This window comes from Rutidosis leptorrhynchoides, chromosome 4, assembly GCF_046630445.1.
Source record: "Rutidosis leptorrhynchoides isolate AG116_Rl617_1_P2 chromosome 4, CSIRO_AGI_Rlap_v1, whole genome shotgun sequence".
NCBI lineage: Eukaryota > Viridiplantae > Streptophyta > Magnoliopsida > Asterales > Asteraceae > Rutidosis > Rutidosis leptorrhynchoides.
In genome coordinates this window covers 603,990,096-604,005,867 of record NC_092336.1, presented here as the reverse complement: position 1 = coordinate 604,005,867, position 15,772 = coordinate 603,990,096, and the positions used below count along the sequence as shown (strand labels likewise).

General features: G+C 34.1%; 4 protein-coding genes across 5 annotated transcripts; all 4 read right to left on the bottom strand.

The window, feature by feature from the left end:
* Positions 1-2,312: 2,312 nt before the first annotated feature.
* LOC139839792 (7-dehydrocholesterol reductase-like) lies at positions 2,313-5,402 on the bottom strand. Its single transcript, XM_071829950.1, has 13 exons — positions 5,224-5,402; positions 4,555-4,777; positions 4,395-4,450; positions 4,211-4,313; positions 4,050-4,115; positions 3,846-3,959; positions 3,586-3,712; positions 3,404-3,504; positions 3,097-3,222; positions 2,934-2,998; positions 2,769-2,850; positions 2,610-2,692; positions 2,313-2,527 (listed from the first exon to the last, which is right to left on the bottom strand). Exons 1-13 carry the CDS (start codon positions 5,337-5,339, stop codon positions 2,461-2,463), a joined length of 1,329 nt encoding a protein of 442 aa, XP_071686051.1. The 5' UTR covers positions 5,340-5,402; the 3' UTR covers positions 2,313-2,460.
* Positions 5,403-8,307: 2,905 nt separating this feature from the next.
* LOC139839790 (mediator of RNA polymerase II transcription subunit 8-like) lies at positions 8,308-12,258 on the bottom strand. Of its 2 annotated transcripts, none has more exons than XM_071829948.1 (12): positions 12,163-12,258; positions 11,601-11,811; positions 11,392-11,516; positions 11,177-11,301; positions 10,904-11,084; positions 10,607-10,714; positions 10,446-10,513; positions 10,045-10,356; positions 9,154-9,366; positions 8,994-9,047; positions 8,841-8,892; positions 8,308-8,767 (listed from the first exon to the last, which is right to left on the bottom strand). In XM_071829948.1, exons 2-12 carry the CDS (start codon positions 11,807-11,809, stop codon positions 8,583-8,585), a joined length of 1,632 nt encoding a protein of 543 aa, XP_071686049.1. In that variant the 5' UTR covers positions 11,810-11,811; positions 12,163-12,258; the 3' UTR covers positions 8,308-8,582. The 2 variants fall into 2 exon arrangements, with proteins under 2 accessions (XP_071686049.1, XP_071686050.1); XM_071829949.1 differs by having other exon boundaries at positions 9,154-9,333.
* A 1,153-nt stretch (positions 12,259-13,411) lies between these two features.
* LOC139842969 (uncharacterized) lies at positions 13,412-13,945 on the bottom strand. Its single transcript, XM_071833064.1, has one exon. The coding sequence runs from the start codon at positions 13,943-13,945 to the stop codon at positions 13,412-13,414; it is 534 nt and encodes a 177-aa protein (XP_071689165.1).
* A 51-nt stretch (positions 13,946-13,996) lies between these two features.
* Positions 13,997-14,731, bottom strand: LOC139842968 (uncharacterized). Its single transcript, XM_071833063.1, has one exon. It carries the CDS (start codon positions 14,729-14,731, stop codon positions 13,997-13,999), a length of 735 nt encoding a protein of 244 aa, XP_071689164.1.
* Positions 14,732-15,772: the final 1,041 nt, after the last annotated feature.

Here is a 15,772-nt window from a genome sequence, read left to right as displayed (position 1 = left end):
AAACTGAACCAAACATCTTTTACTTACTTTAATATGATTACATTTCTTCAACCATGTTAACTGTTAGGGTTCGGGGTGATCAACAGCCTTTAATCCTAGCTTATCCACCATCTCATTGGATACCACGTTCTCGCAACTTCCCTCATCAATGATCATATTACATACCTTTCCCTTAGCCGTCACCTTGGTTCGAAAACTATTATTCTGTAACCACGCATGCTCATCACCTGTAGGTGCAGGTGACACTTTCAAAGCTCGATAAACTATTAGCACTTCTCCCACTTCTGGATAAACTACCTCCATCTGATCTGGGCTTTCGCATGGTGTTTTTTCGGTTTCTCCCTCCGTATTATGCACGAGATTGTCTTCCCGTGCAGTAATGGTGCGCTGGTTCGGGCAGTCACGTGCGTAGTGCCCCACTCCACCACACTTATAACAACGAGGTCCACGAATGTTATTGGCATTAGGTGTCGTACTGGACGAGGGCTGATCTCGTTTCCCTTTTTCCAATGTCACAAGATTAGCTTTAGTTGCTGGTAGATATCGCGGGAACGGAACTCGAGTTTTACTTTGACTTAACAGTTTATAACTTTCAATGCAAGTCTACACACGTCATCGTATGACCAACAGGGTTGCAAAGTTACTACTTCCAAGTCATGGCAGGCCAAAAGTCAACCCAAGCCCAATTAATTTCTAAGCAACTTAAAAAAAGTCATGCATGCCCACTGGTGCATTCTTGGGCCTTCGCTGGTACACCCTGGCCCATTTAGGATCCACAACAGAGCCACCACCTGCATCACTCTTGCCAATGTGGGTATGCTTATACATAGCTAAAACAAGTTGAATGTTGTATCACCCTCAAATTAAAATCAACCATCAATATATAAAAATTGATTATGATGATGATGATATAATAAAAAAAAAGTGTCCTAACCTTGTGTCGTTATAGCTCATGTGGTATTGGTTTACCTCTCTTAGCAAGAGGTAAGGAGTTCAAACCCCGTGAGGTGCAGCATTGCACACAAGGTTGCCCCTTAACTCTTGAATTCCACTCAAGAGTGCCTTCCGCACATCACGTTACGGGGGAGCGGGTGTGTTTTTTTTTTAACGGCAAATTTTTGCATCGAATACTCTCACACACGCTAGGTAGCAAACTCCAAGGATTGACCCGGGTTGCTTGGCAACTAATCGCGGGTTCCGGGTTGCTTGACAACTAATCACGAAAAAATTCCTGGAGAAAACCTCCCCATTATCAGATTGACCCGGGGGAGGGGGTGGTTTTACCGCTCATGCCTTCGGATTAGGTCGGGTTTCCTCCTGGAAAGCAGTTAGAAGCGGGTTATGCAACTGCGGGAGATGAACGCGTAGGTGTTTTAGTCCCCCAGGGGGATCCCGAAATAATAAAAATTGGCCTTGTGACATTCATGAATGCATCTAGAGGTGCTCCTCATGTATGCAAGTATATCAGAAGGAGCTTTTTAAGGCCGAAATTCATCCACACATGATCTGTAACACCACTGTGTCAAAAACAGAAACTAGCCTTTAAATTTTTCTATTTTTTTACAAAAACATCAAAAAATAAATAAATTATTAGACTAGTTGTAGCGGTTCCAATTGGGGGCGTGGCCAATCCTAGGTGGCAAACAAGCAACACCAATTTATGGTGTATTGGGGCATTGTTTGAGCATGCGTTGCCCTGCAACGGAAGAAGCAACGGCATTGTTGCAAGTTTTTATTTTTTATTTAATTTAAAAATATTATCTTTATCCCCTTTTAATACTTAACTCAATTATATTTTAACATATCATCACAATACTCCTAACCCACACCACCACTACTTCACACAAACAACCCACACGTCCTAGTCATCAAAAAGCAACACACGCCCCCAACCATTACAAATGGTCTTAGAGTAAAGTAGACGACGACAACAACAACAAAACCCAATAACACATGAGTGGTGTATGAGGAGGTGAGATGTAGACAATCCTTACCCTATCCGAGAATAAAGACAAGTCATTTCTCCACCCAGAATGAAATACTCTCAAAAGTAGAGAAAGTCTTCACTCTCTATTCAACGAATAAAGAGATTACTTTCGAGTGGACCTCCGGACAATAAATAGGGAATTTTTTTTTTAAAGTAATATAAAAATAAAAATAAAATTGAGACTCCATGAATATGGTAGAATCAAATTTTCATGGATTTTAAATGCTGCCTGGAATTCAATTTAAGCTCTAAACAGCAGTCAAGACGCCAATAAATCGATGCTTGCTGTTGACTCAAAAATAGAGCCGATTATTAGAGTAAAGTAGAAGCACTAATAAATATGATCAGATACCAACATAAAATCAAACCTAATTATTTCATTTAATTATACATTGTTGAATTAAACAACCCAATAGATAGATTATCTGAAGTCATACAGATACAAATACATGCCAAAAAGCACCAACTCCATCTCAGTAAATCCCTGGTATGATCCTATATGGAACCTTGTTGCAGTATGTCTTCCAATATTTTCCATACCTGCACACACATAAACCAAATCCCTATAACCATATATTTTTCCTGAAACATTTCGACAAAAAAGACGAGTCGGGGTGCTTACTTTGAACGGCATCTATCATCGTCTCTTTTAGCTCGATCGAACAGTAAGATAGTGAGGAACACGAAATAGAAGTATGGTAGAAACTGCAAGACCAAATCTCAAATACTTAATTCATTTTTTAAGAAGTACAAAACCAACAAATATGTTGGCTCAGCTTACGTCATTGAAAAGAGCAGGTACTGTCCAAAAAAATGCTGCCATAATTTCAGGTACGTAGTGGAAATGTCGAGAAAGACCCCACCTGCAACAACAGCATTATCATAACATTAAGGGACTATGGACAAAAATGTAAATGGGAACATGATGAATTGTTGAGTGACTCACCATCCTGAAGTAAGGAGAAGGCTGCTCTTTGTCTCCCCTTTGGTTGTAGTGTATGAGGCCACAATCTAAATACAATTACAATATAATTATTAATTCTATTCTATTCTATATACAGAAATAATTGCCATAGAAAATAAAGTTTATTGTAACATGAAAAAAGTACCTTGCTTGGAGCTTTCCCCCAAACCAAACACTTGCCATTTGTTCTACGGAATTCTTGTCTTTGGCGATCACAGTCATAATTAATGTATATACATAGAATGCCTGCTACTAGGATGGAAATTGCGAGCTGTACCCAAATCAACACGTTAATGACAATTTAACTGTTTTTTGAGGTTAAGTATATGAAAAAACATCAAACTTCTGTTTTTTTCTGCTAATGAGGTAGCCATATAAGTTACCACGTCATCAGCCATTTAATTTACTAAAAGAAATTGTTAAAATAATCATTTGTAAAGAAGGAAAGTCACCTGAGGTCCAAGATTAATAGGATGGTTGACAAGGTACATGCCAGGGGAAGTATATATAGAAGGAACCCAAACCAAGCATCCCCAGCAGATATAAAATCCAGCTGCAAAAATGAAAAATAGATTTCAGAATAATTTATAATTTATCAATATGAACATTAAAATAGCAAAGCGTACATACTTACCTCGATCGTGGGCAATATCCATTGTGTTCCAGTATCCAGCTTCCCACCAAAAGAATTTTGTAATGTAAACCAACATCAACACAGTGTTTACTAACATAGAATCTGACAATTTCCCATTTGTCTCGTACTGGATTAAGAAGTTTTAAGGTCATCAATATAGTGTACTTTCGTACCATTCATCTATATATTTACTTCGAAAAACGATCCTATCTTTAAGCTGTGCAAATAAAAATAATAAATTTAAAAATAAAAAAAAATACCTGCTTTATACAGTAGGTGACAGCAAGAACAGCCCAAGACATCATCCCAAATCTGCAGTTTGTAAAAACTTTGATATCGAAGTTTTTGCCAATCCGAGGATACAGTTCCATGCCCTGTGAGGCCAACAACCATATTAAGAAACAAAATAACTTATGCTTCCCATGCAAAGAAAAAAGAAATAGGACTATTATGAAGATGTTCACCCAATAGAAATCAAATATTATGTTTCCTGATGAACCAGAATCAGAGGAAGAAGGTGCCAGATGACCCTGTATATAATATCAGTTATCAGTTATTAATGTCAAAAGTATAGATAAAATCATCAAATTTTAAAATAATTAGTTACATCATTTTGACACCTCACCTTGATGTATAAGAATACACAAAAAATAAGGCTTCCAAATATAAGCGCAGAGTATATTTCTCCCAGGTGATCATACACAACTGTTGGGTTAAATATTCCAAACCTGAAATTATAACAAGAATAATGTCAACCTAATAGCTTAAGTAAGAAGAAAAGATCATCGATATGAAACCACAGTTCTTACCACCAAAGACCAATATATGTAACCAGCGTCACCACATATGCTAACACACCATTAGCCTGAAACAACAAAACATAACAACCATTTGAATCAAAGTCTTACAAAGTTAGAATTTGTTCAATTTCAAGTAAACTGGTTAGAGTCATAATTGTTGATTTTGTACCTTATAAACAGGCTTATTGCCGGTAGGAGATATTGGCCCTTCGACTCTTTTCCCAGGTAACCAAAGCTGAAGTGAAGCTTCAAAAAGAGCATAACAAGCAATAATCTTCCATGCAATAGCAGTCGGTTTAGGCCATATGTTCACAAATCCCTCAACCCCATTCTCCATCAAATAACTAAATGTATTTAATATAGAACCTTCCTGATGTACCATTGTGTACCATCTACAAACACAAATAAAGTTTAAACTTTAGCTTGACTTTCATGGGTTATACCTTTGACTTTAAGATGTATATAACTATAAAAATCAACTCAGATAGATTTCTATTGTGTATTATTTGTATCTATCTATATTTGATACGAATATAGCTTTTGATGAGTGTGGTTGACTAGTCAACTGAGCTAATTGATACTGTAGTACATTCAAAATCAGAGATCTCAATACATATGATCCAGATAAATCACACATCATAACTACTATTTTGTTCATATTTGCTAAGCAATTTTAGATATGAATCACAACACAGCACAATTGAATTGAATTTATTTCAATTTGCATGTAAACAGTTGCATTATATCTAGATGTATACATGTATATGAAGATAAATCTGATCTGAGAAATAATAAAATAAAAAAATTGAATAGATTATTGTGGAAAAAAAAAACTTACAGGAGAATAACGAAAGGGGGGCAAGTGGAAAGAAGAGTGATGACGGAGAAATAAGTAAGAATCGGAGAATGAACCATTTCCTTCTTCTTAATCGATTCTGAATCTGACGTCACCATTTTTACAGATTTGCAGATTACAAAAGTGCGAGTGTGTGTATCTGAGAGAGATGAGGAAGACTATAAAGATATTAATATCTGTGAATCGCGCGAGTGTTGTTTTCTGTTGGAAGACTTTGGTAGTCAGCTAGACCTAGGTCAATACGTGATTAGATCTAACGGTCCCGTTAATTGATCTGTTTGTATAGCTTTCATGAAGCTAACTGTAACCTTCTTTAGAAAACGGCTTGTTAAGTCTACTAGCAGTAATTGTTAATGGGCCCTCTTTTTTGATTTGTATAGTGCTATTTTTTTTACGGATAATTATTTTGAAAAAAAAAAAAAATCTCTTGGTCCCAAATTAATAAATCTCGATCAGAAAACAGACATTACAAAAAGTCATACATTATTATATTTATTTTTTATTTTTTATTTTACAGTTTTGTCCTACTTTTTATATATATTTTGGTTTTATATGCATTAAAATTAAGGATGTTAAACAACTTTACATTGTTATTATTTTTATCAATTTATGAATGTAGATAAATAATATGAAATAACTTACAAGTAAATACTTGACTATGAAATTAATAGGGGAGTATTATATATAACTGAAATTATAAAAAATAAATTTTGATTTATACCTGAAATTATAAAAAATAAATTTTGATTTATAATAGATTTAATTGAATTACAAGTATTCACACGTGACATCAATATTGAAATGCATCTATCTATCTATACATTATATAAAGTGTTTTGTCACGTGTCAACTCCTCCTTTACTCCTGATATATATCTCCTGATATATATCTATAAGTTCTTTCTATATATTAATTGAATTATTAGATTTTCCAATTTAAATTAATTAACAATTTCATTAAATAAAATATTATATTATATTATATTATATTATCATATAATATATAATATTATTAATATTAACAATCGATAAATTTTATAATTATATTAATAATATTATATATCATACTATTGTTATTTTAGAGATTATTTGAACTATCTTTTTTAAATTATTATTATTATTATTATTATTATTATTATTATTATTATTATTATTATTATTATTATTATTATTATTATGAGCTAAAAATTAGTTCTATAATAAAATAAATAATACGGAGTATAATAACCTTTAAATTTATATTACACCAATACATTAGTTTAATAAATATTGATATTGATATGATTTATAAGTATAATAAATGGTCATATATTGAAAACCATTAACAATATTTTTTATTGTAATAAAAATTATAAAATAGATAATTCTTTATTAATATTATAATATTACTTTAGAATGATATTTACATAATAAAAAATTAATTTACATTTTGCACATAAATATTATGTTAATATAATATTTGTAAAATATTATAAAAACGCACGGGCTTGTTTGTCAATTGAAGTTCAAATGGTTATTTTATAATCCTTATAGATATTTAGATGTATGTCTGTTCTGCTCTGTTTGAGATTTTGACATAATGAAATTTGTTTGTATTAAAAATATATACAATTAGAGATATACGTAAAATATTATTTTTAACAACCGATTTTAAAACAACTTTTTGGGGCTCATTTTTGGTGTTTTATCGATTATTTGTCAGTTAAAGTTAAAATGATTTCAACAGATGGGCTCATAATGTATGCGTTAGTATTCAATATTAATGTTTACGGTACAAATGTTTACATTTGATATACATAAATATTAACATTATCGATTACTAATTTATATAAATGTTGTGCAACGCACGGGCTCATAAAGCTAGTAAACATATATATCTAGTTTATATTACAATTGAGCTTGCTTATTGATATTCATTACTATTATTATATAGAAAGTTCGAATATTTGTTTCTGATTGTATTCGTGTGATTGGTAACATGTATATAACATGGGTTATTTCGACAAGGACTCTTCTTTATCACGCTCAGGCATCAGACCCTGAAAGAAAGAGGAGTTTCAAAAGAACATAGTCGTGAAGCATTCTTGAGGGCTAGCTCATTTCTTCTCTACTTTGACTTACAATTTAACTCATTTTTAATTTAATCATTTCCTCTCTATCCCATTCTTTTTCTTTTTGTGTCTCTTGTCGGTTGCACACATCAGGTTGAAACTAGTGAGATACTAAAATATCAGATATACTTGATGTTTACAAAAAAAAAAAAAATTCTCTGTACAAAGGCAAATTACACAACAACAACAATAACAACAAAATTTAATATCACATGAGTGGTGTATGGGGAAGGTGAGATGTAGACAATCTTTCCATTATCTTTGATTAAAGAAAAGACATTTCTTATAAAAACAATTATAAAAATGAAATATTACACAAAGGCAAATTACACAATACACAATAATGTAAATGAAATATTATTTGCTTATAATTCTTATAAAAACAATTATCTATAAGACTATTATTATCGATGACGTATTTCATGGTACTCTCACTGTGTCACATCACCATCATTTTACCATTTCCTTCTCATCACTAATTCGTAATTTTATATAGTATTCATGACATGGACTCACATTAATTATTTTATTGTTAAACTTATATACTTCCTATCTATTAATAACAATAATATTATATTATATATAAAATATAAATAATTTGGCCAATACAATACGTGGCGCCACTAGTGTTTATGCATATGCTATGCATTGGATAAGGGTTTAAAATTGTGTAAAATGCCCGTGATGAAATATGCTCAACATTCACTTGAACCATCACGCTCAAACTTTGGCGGACCCTTTGGTTGTGATTGTATACACCAAAGTTTGACACTAGCTTTGGCGTACAAATACTACAAGTCTAACACAAACTAATTTTTACATTTTCGATCTTTAATCTTTGTAATATTTCATCTTACTTATACGTTACACTTATTTTTCAAATTTGTAGATAACATATTGCTAGAATTGTAAACAAAATTTAAAACATGGTGTGATATCGTTAACGTGTAAAATGATTGTAAGCGCCATTTATAATTGATAACTAACTGTCACGTACAACCTTTTATGAATGTTAACGACTACTTTAAAGCTACGTTTCGATAATTCATTTGACTAGAATCTACAATTAGACAATAATTGGCTTCTATTTGAGAAGTTTGTAGTGTTTTTAACCTGGTCTCTTTTGCTAGAAGCATTGATGATATTAAAATTTCCCATGTTCTTGTTTATTGTAAACGATTAGATACCTTACATAACTTAGTAAACAGTCAAGTTTTGTGGCTCTATAGGATCACTGTTGGTTCTGTCTCTGTTGTTGAAAGTTCTGTTGAAGGTTCTGCATTGGTACCATAGTAGGTTGAAGATTCTGGGTATTTTGTTGCATGTTCCCAAAAGAACCTTGTGAACCAGTCTGTTGCTGTTGCTGCTGTATAGGCATCATGTTATTAGGATTGGATGCACCCATGTTGGAGAACACTGTTAACCAAAACCATAACATGAATTAGCTAAATAAATGTGACCTAATTTGAAACAACAATTGAAATCGTACCCTGGTCGTTCATTTGGGAACCAAGAGTGCGGTTGCCACCAGATAATCCAAACTGTGTAATCATATATTGTAATTAAATACAAAACCGTTACAAAACACAGATTACATGTTAAGTATCATGATCAATGCAAGTGATGGTAAGAAATAGCTAACCTGCATTCGAGGCACTAGTGGTTGTGATGGCATCATGGCTGACATATTCGACATCTGAAATTAATCAATGGCAACAGTTATATTGAAAAACGTACCCGCAAAAAATCGGGAACAATTCTCAGATGCTTTAGTGAAAAGCAAAAGAATTACTATAACTGACCATTTGGTTATTTGGTGTAGCCTGTGCAGCATTAAACAACGCACTGTTGGCAGTGCTAGACATTTGGTTAAATTGACGATTCAACTGATTTCCTTGATTTAGTTGACTTTGACCCATACTATGCTGAATACCTCCAGAAGGTAGTTGCCTTCCCTGAAACTGCTGCTGGCCCCCCAATGACTGAGAAAATTGCATTTGATTTTGACCATGTAACTGACAACACAGAATAAATATAAATACTCTGTAATTACCCAAAAATAAATAACAAAGCTACCATATAAACCTAATCTTGTGCAATCCATGTCTTTTGTATTCAACCCCTCCTTACCATCAACCCCTCAACTCCACAAGTAGTCAACTATGTTTTCATCCACTTTTAACCAGAACATTATTGTAATATAGTATTTCCTAGTAATAATAAACACCACATTAACTATTTGTAAAAAATTCTGAAACTGAATATTAAAGTGTTTGCTGATCAACCCTACCCAACCTGTCCCTATCAACCTGAACTCATTTTCGCCCATTGTCTAACCTGCTGACCAGCCCATCTTGCCACATCTATGCCCAAAAAATTATACTGACATCACCAATAGTAATTTACTGATGCACATCATTCTTTTGTTCAAATAATTTATTAGCTGCATTTCATAGAGTTGCTTTAAATCTTTATTAACCTATCTACTTAGTTGTCTAATATACAACCAACAATTTACATGAATGAATATATGCACTTATAAGTACTGTACAGAATATTTTTCAGTGATACGTAGCCACACCATGCAAATTATACAGCTGCGACACTTGGTTCTGCAAAAATCAAATAACTGCAGTATTTCTGCCACCAATGCAGTAAGTTTTAAGTATTCAACCGAATCTAAATAACCATACCTGCCCTAATCCAGCCATCGGATTTTGTCTAAGTTGTTGAGCCAGGATTTGCTGCTGATGCGGAGGTAACTGCATCAATCTCTGCCTTTGTTGTTGTTGTTGTTGTTGTTGTTGTTGTTGCTGTTGAAGTTGTTGTTGTTGTTGTTGTTGTAGCTGAGTTTGTTGTTGTGGAGAGGGTGTATTCATCATGTTGGAGCCAGACCTGGGTGAGTTTGCGTATGGCAGTGGTGATGCTGTTGTGTTATCGAAGGATGACATCACAGTGCCACCAGGAGAAGCAGCTGCTCGACCCATCAGTTGTGACCCAGAACCCTATATTATATTATTATAATGATAAGTACAACACCAGCACAGATTATTAACAAGACTAATAGAATAAAATGAATAGATTATTATATAACCTGCATCAATGCTCCTTGGTTGTTTACAGCATTCGAAGCCATTGGAGGTGTATTCTTCATGTACATACCTGGAAAATGGAGAAGCAAACTTAATGTCATACAGTTGGGGACATTACATATTACACTGTAAACTTATCGATCTTTTATTTTTAAAAGCATACCAGATGACTCGGAAATTGTCTGCGAGGTGTCAGCTACTGGGAGCACATCAGCCAAATGAGCCGGAAGTCCTGATGTGATCTGTCTTTGGTCCATGGGTATACGTAAACCTATAAGTAAAAAATCAAGCCCATAAATATGATTTCACGTCAATTGACAGAGAGGCATTCTATACAGTTCAGCCAGCATTAGAAGGAAAAGATAAGAAAACAAAACCATGCTAGTTTACATAATAACACTAGAGAGTTACAAAAGCTTTAGACTACAACATGAAATCATCATTAGCACAAGAGCAACACCTTGACCATGATTAACAGCATGTCTCAGTAAATTTTCCTGTTCCTGAATTTTAGCAGCTTGAGCCTTATCTAAAGTCAAGATATTTGTGGGGCCCTGACGAGTGCCAAAGTAGGTTTTCCTAGTATCAGCAATGACTTTTTCAGCACTTTCACAAGCTGCTCCAATCATGTCAATTCTCGCCTGCAAAAAAATATAAAGGTGCCCATGTAAGGTCATAGGATTTAAGTAACTGAAAGCAAATCAAATTTTTTCAGTTTAACCATATACACTACCTTTAGCTTTTCAAGTTGCATGGGTACGGATAGATTCTGCATAGCATATAGTAACTGTTCTCGCTTGGAATTATCGTCTGCTTCTATCTCTGGCAATAGCTTCGATGAAATCATAACCGGCAAAACTACAAAAAACAAAAGAAAAAAAAATAGTCATCAATATCATCCACAATTTTGACATTACAATGGTATCATCATTATGTCAATACACTTACTTGCAGCATTTTCAGCATTAACGTTCTTCGGATGGACAACAAAAGCCTTCGAAACCTTCTTAATATCTTCCACAATGTTATACAGCTCAAGGTTTACCATCGAAAACTGACCTAATACATCTTGCCTGGATTCAAACAAGTAAAGTTACAACTAGTTAATCGAATATTCCTGCATAAGTAAGTACACATATCGAAATGGAGAAACTAACCACTTAGGACTGGAATTAGTGCGAGCAATGTGATCGAAATCTTCAAGGATACGAGAAATGGCTTTAAAGAGACTGACGGCTCTAGTCTTAACAGATTCTAGGTTAAGTTGCTGCTGCACTGCAGGATTTAGCCTTTCCACAACTTTAGCTGCGGCTTGTTCTTGTTGCGGTTGCGTATGTCCTTGACCTAATGCCGCCGGACCATCCATCACTGGCGAGGAATGAAAATCCGTTTGAAATTGGATTCCAGAATCAGCAATCAGCAATTTATATTTAATTATCGGAAATAGCTCTTAAATTAACATGACATGAACGATTTAGGAAGAAAAAAAAAAAAAGATGTGTTATCACGATCTGCATAAACGAACTGACAGTATCAGCAGTTAATTTTAATTGTGATTTCGGTTTAGACAATGATAACCAAAAATTTAAATTTCAAGAAATCGCTATACTGTACTACGAATTGACGCAAAACAGTAAAAGAGTAAGGTTATTGGTACATATATAGATATAGATATTTTGGATATATACAATAAAAGATAAAGAATACTAGATTACGAACCTGATTATCAAATCTAGGGTTTCAGTTTTGAAGTTGGAGAACACGAAGGCGCAAGGAAAAAGTCATGTGTTTCGCACATGTCGTAGTATACATGTACCATACCATTTATACCGTGTAAACTTGTACGTAGTAACTTGTAAGACCATTACAAAGGATATGTGGTGTGTTCGGCTTGTGAGTTATTTGATGATTAGGATGTGTTGCGGGAGAGAGTGAAGTAGCGGTGGTGTTGAAAGTTGGTGTCGTGGGTTGGTGTTGTGGTAGTGGAATGCTGATGTGGCATTTATTTTTGTATTTTCCTGTTTTATTTTATTCTTTTAACTTATTTTTATTATTTAATGTAATAAAATTAAATTTAAAAAAAATTGAATTGCAACGGTTAGAAAGTAGCCGTTTTTTTTTTTTCAATTTTCCTCTATATAAACACCCATTTACCTCAAATTAAAACACACACTTATCATATTTACTCTCTCAAATTCATCCCAAATTCCTCTCAAATTTCAAAATGAGTCCATTGAATGTTCACATCAAAGTTCATCACGGAGGTCAGTTTTCCGACGACATGAAGAGTTACACACCCTGCGACACACTTAGTTATTGGGTCGATACGCGTGAGTATCGTTATTGGTATTCTTTCCTTCCAATTATCCAGCGAGACGTACCATACCAACTGAGAGAAGTTTGGTATTTCAAAAACCCAAACGTCCGCGCAACCAAAATTGAAGATGACTTTCAATACTATGGTTTGATTGGAAAAGCTTTGGTTCGTGAAGAAGCAATTAATCTATATACCGAATTTTCGGATGAAAGTTACGCCATTTCAAGCAGTGGAGAGGATGTACCAGAAAGCTCGGACAGTGAAGATCCGGAGTTGCGAACCTCATTTTATGCAACAAGTGACGATGAAGTTGCACCAAATGAAGATGGTGTTGCACCAAGTGACGATGACAAGTAGTCAGTTGTTCAATATAGCCGTTAGGAAATAATGTAATATCGTTTTAGGAACTTAGTTGGTTTTTTATTTTTAATGTAATCGTTTTATGAAACAATGCAATAAACGACTATTTTAAGTAAACAACAGTTGCATTAATATTACATAACATATTATCGGAACTAGAAATACATAAATTATTAAATTGAATAATACATAAAAATACATAAATTATTAAATTGCATTAATAATACATAAATTATTAAAGTACATCAAACTGAAACACATAAAAAATAAAATAGAATAATACATCACATACTACTCGACATTATTAGCGGAACGAAAAAACGGTGACAAGTTCCAAACATGTTCGGTTATATCGGCCTCCAACATATTGTGTACTTGACGATCTTGTATTTCCTTAACAATAGCATTTCGATCCCTCAAATTCCTGATTAATCGTCGTGGCGGATTCCTTGCAATCATTCTTTCCTCTCGGCGAGTTATCACAAAACCATTGTTTTCTTGAATCATGTTATGTAAGACAATACAAGCGTACATGTGTCTTCTAATTTTGTTGAAGTCTAAAGTTCGAGCCGGAGTTTTTAACATTTCAAATCTTCCATGAAGTACCCCAAATGCACGCTCAATATCTTTCCTTGCACTTTCTTGAAATCTTTTAAATTTTTTGCGTGGTTCGTCAATTGGGTTGTGGGGAGCTTTTACCAACATAGCCCAATCCGGGTATATACCATCACCTAAGTAATACCCTCTTTTATAGTGATGCCCGTTTACTTCAAATGGTGAAGGTGGAGCAGTGCCATCTTTTATGGTGTTGAATAATGGCGACATATTTAAAACATTAATGTCGTTGTTTGAACCCACCATACCAAAAAATGCATGTCATATCCACAAATCTTGAGAGGCTACTGCCTCGAGCATAACAGACGGGCCTTTTTGATCACCTCGAGTATATTGCCCTTGCCACGCAACAGGGCAATTTTTCCACTCCCAATGCATACAATCAATACTACCAAGCATACCCAGTAAACCATGTTTTTGTGAATGAAAATTATAAAGCCGAGCAATATCATCGGCGGTTGGTTTACGCAAATACTCTCTTGCAAACAAATGAAATACGCATTGACAAAAGTTTTCTAGACATTGGGCAGCAGTTTTCTCACCAATTTTTATATATTCGTCAAACATATCAGGTGTGGTTCCATACGCCATTTGGCGTATGGCCGCCGTACACTTTTGGTATATTGTCAAACTTTGACGTCCAGTACAATCGGGACGCTCCCTAAAGTACAAAAAATAATCGGGTATATTATGACTATTATAGCTAGATATACCTTCGATGATACAGAGCAACAATTGATGACTCATTCGAAACCGTCGCTTGAACTTTTTTTCAGGATAAATCGGTGATTCCGCAAAATAATCATTGTATAACCTCTCGGCAGCAGCTTCACGGTCTCGTGCAATATAAGTGCGGGGACGAGGGACTCGTGAACTACTCGCCTCTCCTTCTACTTCCTCTTCCTCTTCTTCCCATAAACTGTTAACGAACGTAACAATTTTTTCATCATCCGAATCATCGATTAAAAAGTTAAACATTTTGAAGGCCTTATCCATTTTTTGTGATTTTTAGTAGAGTTAAAGAATGAAAGAAAGATAATTGTTGTGTGTAAAATTATAGGTAATTATGTATATATATAGATAAAATAAATATATTAAATTTTTTTTTTTAATCTGTGACCAACGGCTAGTTTCCTAGCCCAACCACAAACAGACACCTGTCCACCACTCCCGTTTCTTGCTCTGTTGAATCGTGGCCAACGCCGCCAATACGGCATTTTTCCGGCGTTTTTGGCCCTCCAGCTAGGCTACAACGGCGTTGGGGTTGCCTGTTACGAGTGGTCTAAGAGCAAAAGAATTTCATATTAAATCATCATTACAGTAACATTTTTCACTTAGACCATGTGTAACGGGCTTAAGTAACGCCATGTTACTTGCCCATGTGGACCAAGAAATGTCAAAATATGCAGTAATGGGGCGGCTCTTTGTAGTGTCTCTTTGGCGTTTGGGTAAAAGTAACATGACAAGAAACACCATGTTACTTGTTTTTTTTATTTTTTATTGATTTAAAAATATTATTTATTTCCCCATTTAATACTTAACCTAATTAGATTTTAACACATCATCACAATACTCCAAACTAACACCAAAAAGTAACACCACCAATACTCCACTCAACAAAGTAACACGCCCTACTTATCCAAAAAGTACAAAAAGGAAAGTGACACGAAAAGTGACACCGCTATCCGTTACAAATGGTCTTAGGCTATTTGTATTTGTAACGGGTGCAAGTAACGGGGTTACTTGCTACATGGACCAACAGATGTGATGACCCAGGAATTTCCGACCAAATTTAACCTTAATCTTTATATGATTACATTACGATAAACAAAGTGTGTATGTTGAGTCTATAAAATATTGAAACGATGTTCATATATTCAATTGACCTTCGACTGCTCTCGACGATTCACGAACAATTAATTGTAAATAGATATGTGTGTATGTATATATAAATAATAATTCGAAATATAATTTGATGTATTATATGTTGTTGTTATTAAAAATTAATAAAATAAAAATAGGGTATTATAATAATTA

Coding starts and splice junctions, on each gene's coding strand:
- LOC139839792 (XM_071829950.1), bottom strand. CDS start 5,339: ATGGTGACGTCAGATTCAGAATCGATTAAGAAGAAGGAAATGGTTCAT. Junction 3,713..3,845: donor TCACCTACTGTATAAAGCAG/GTATTTTTTTTT, acceptor TTCTTAATCCAG/TACGAGACAAATGGGAAATT. Junction 2,528..2,609: donor GATGATAGATGCCGTTCAAA/GTAAGCACCCCG, acceptor ATGTGTGTGCAG/GTATGGAAAATATTGGAAGA.
- LOC139839790 (XM_071829948.1), bottom strand. CDS start 11,809: ATGGATGGTCCGGCGGCATTAGGTCAAGGACATACGCAACCGCAACAA. Junction 11,517..11,600: donor ACTAATTCCAGTCCTAAGTG/GTTAGTTTCTCC, acceptor GTTTGAATCCAG/GCAAGATGTATTAGGTCAGT. Junction 10,357..10,445: donor ACCAAGGAGCATTGATGCAG/GTTATATAATAA, acceptor AATATAATATAG/GGTTCTGGGTCACAACTGAT.
- LOC139842969 (XM_071833064.1), bottom strand. CDS start 13,945: ATGTCGCCATTATTCAACACCATAAAAGATGGCACTGCTCCACCTTCA.
- LOC139842968 (XM_071833063.1), bottom strand. CDS start 14,731: ATGGATAAGGCCTTCAAAATGTTTAACTTTTTAATCGATGATTCGGAT.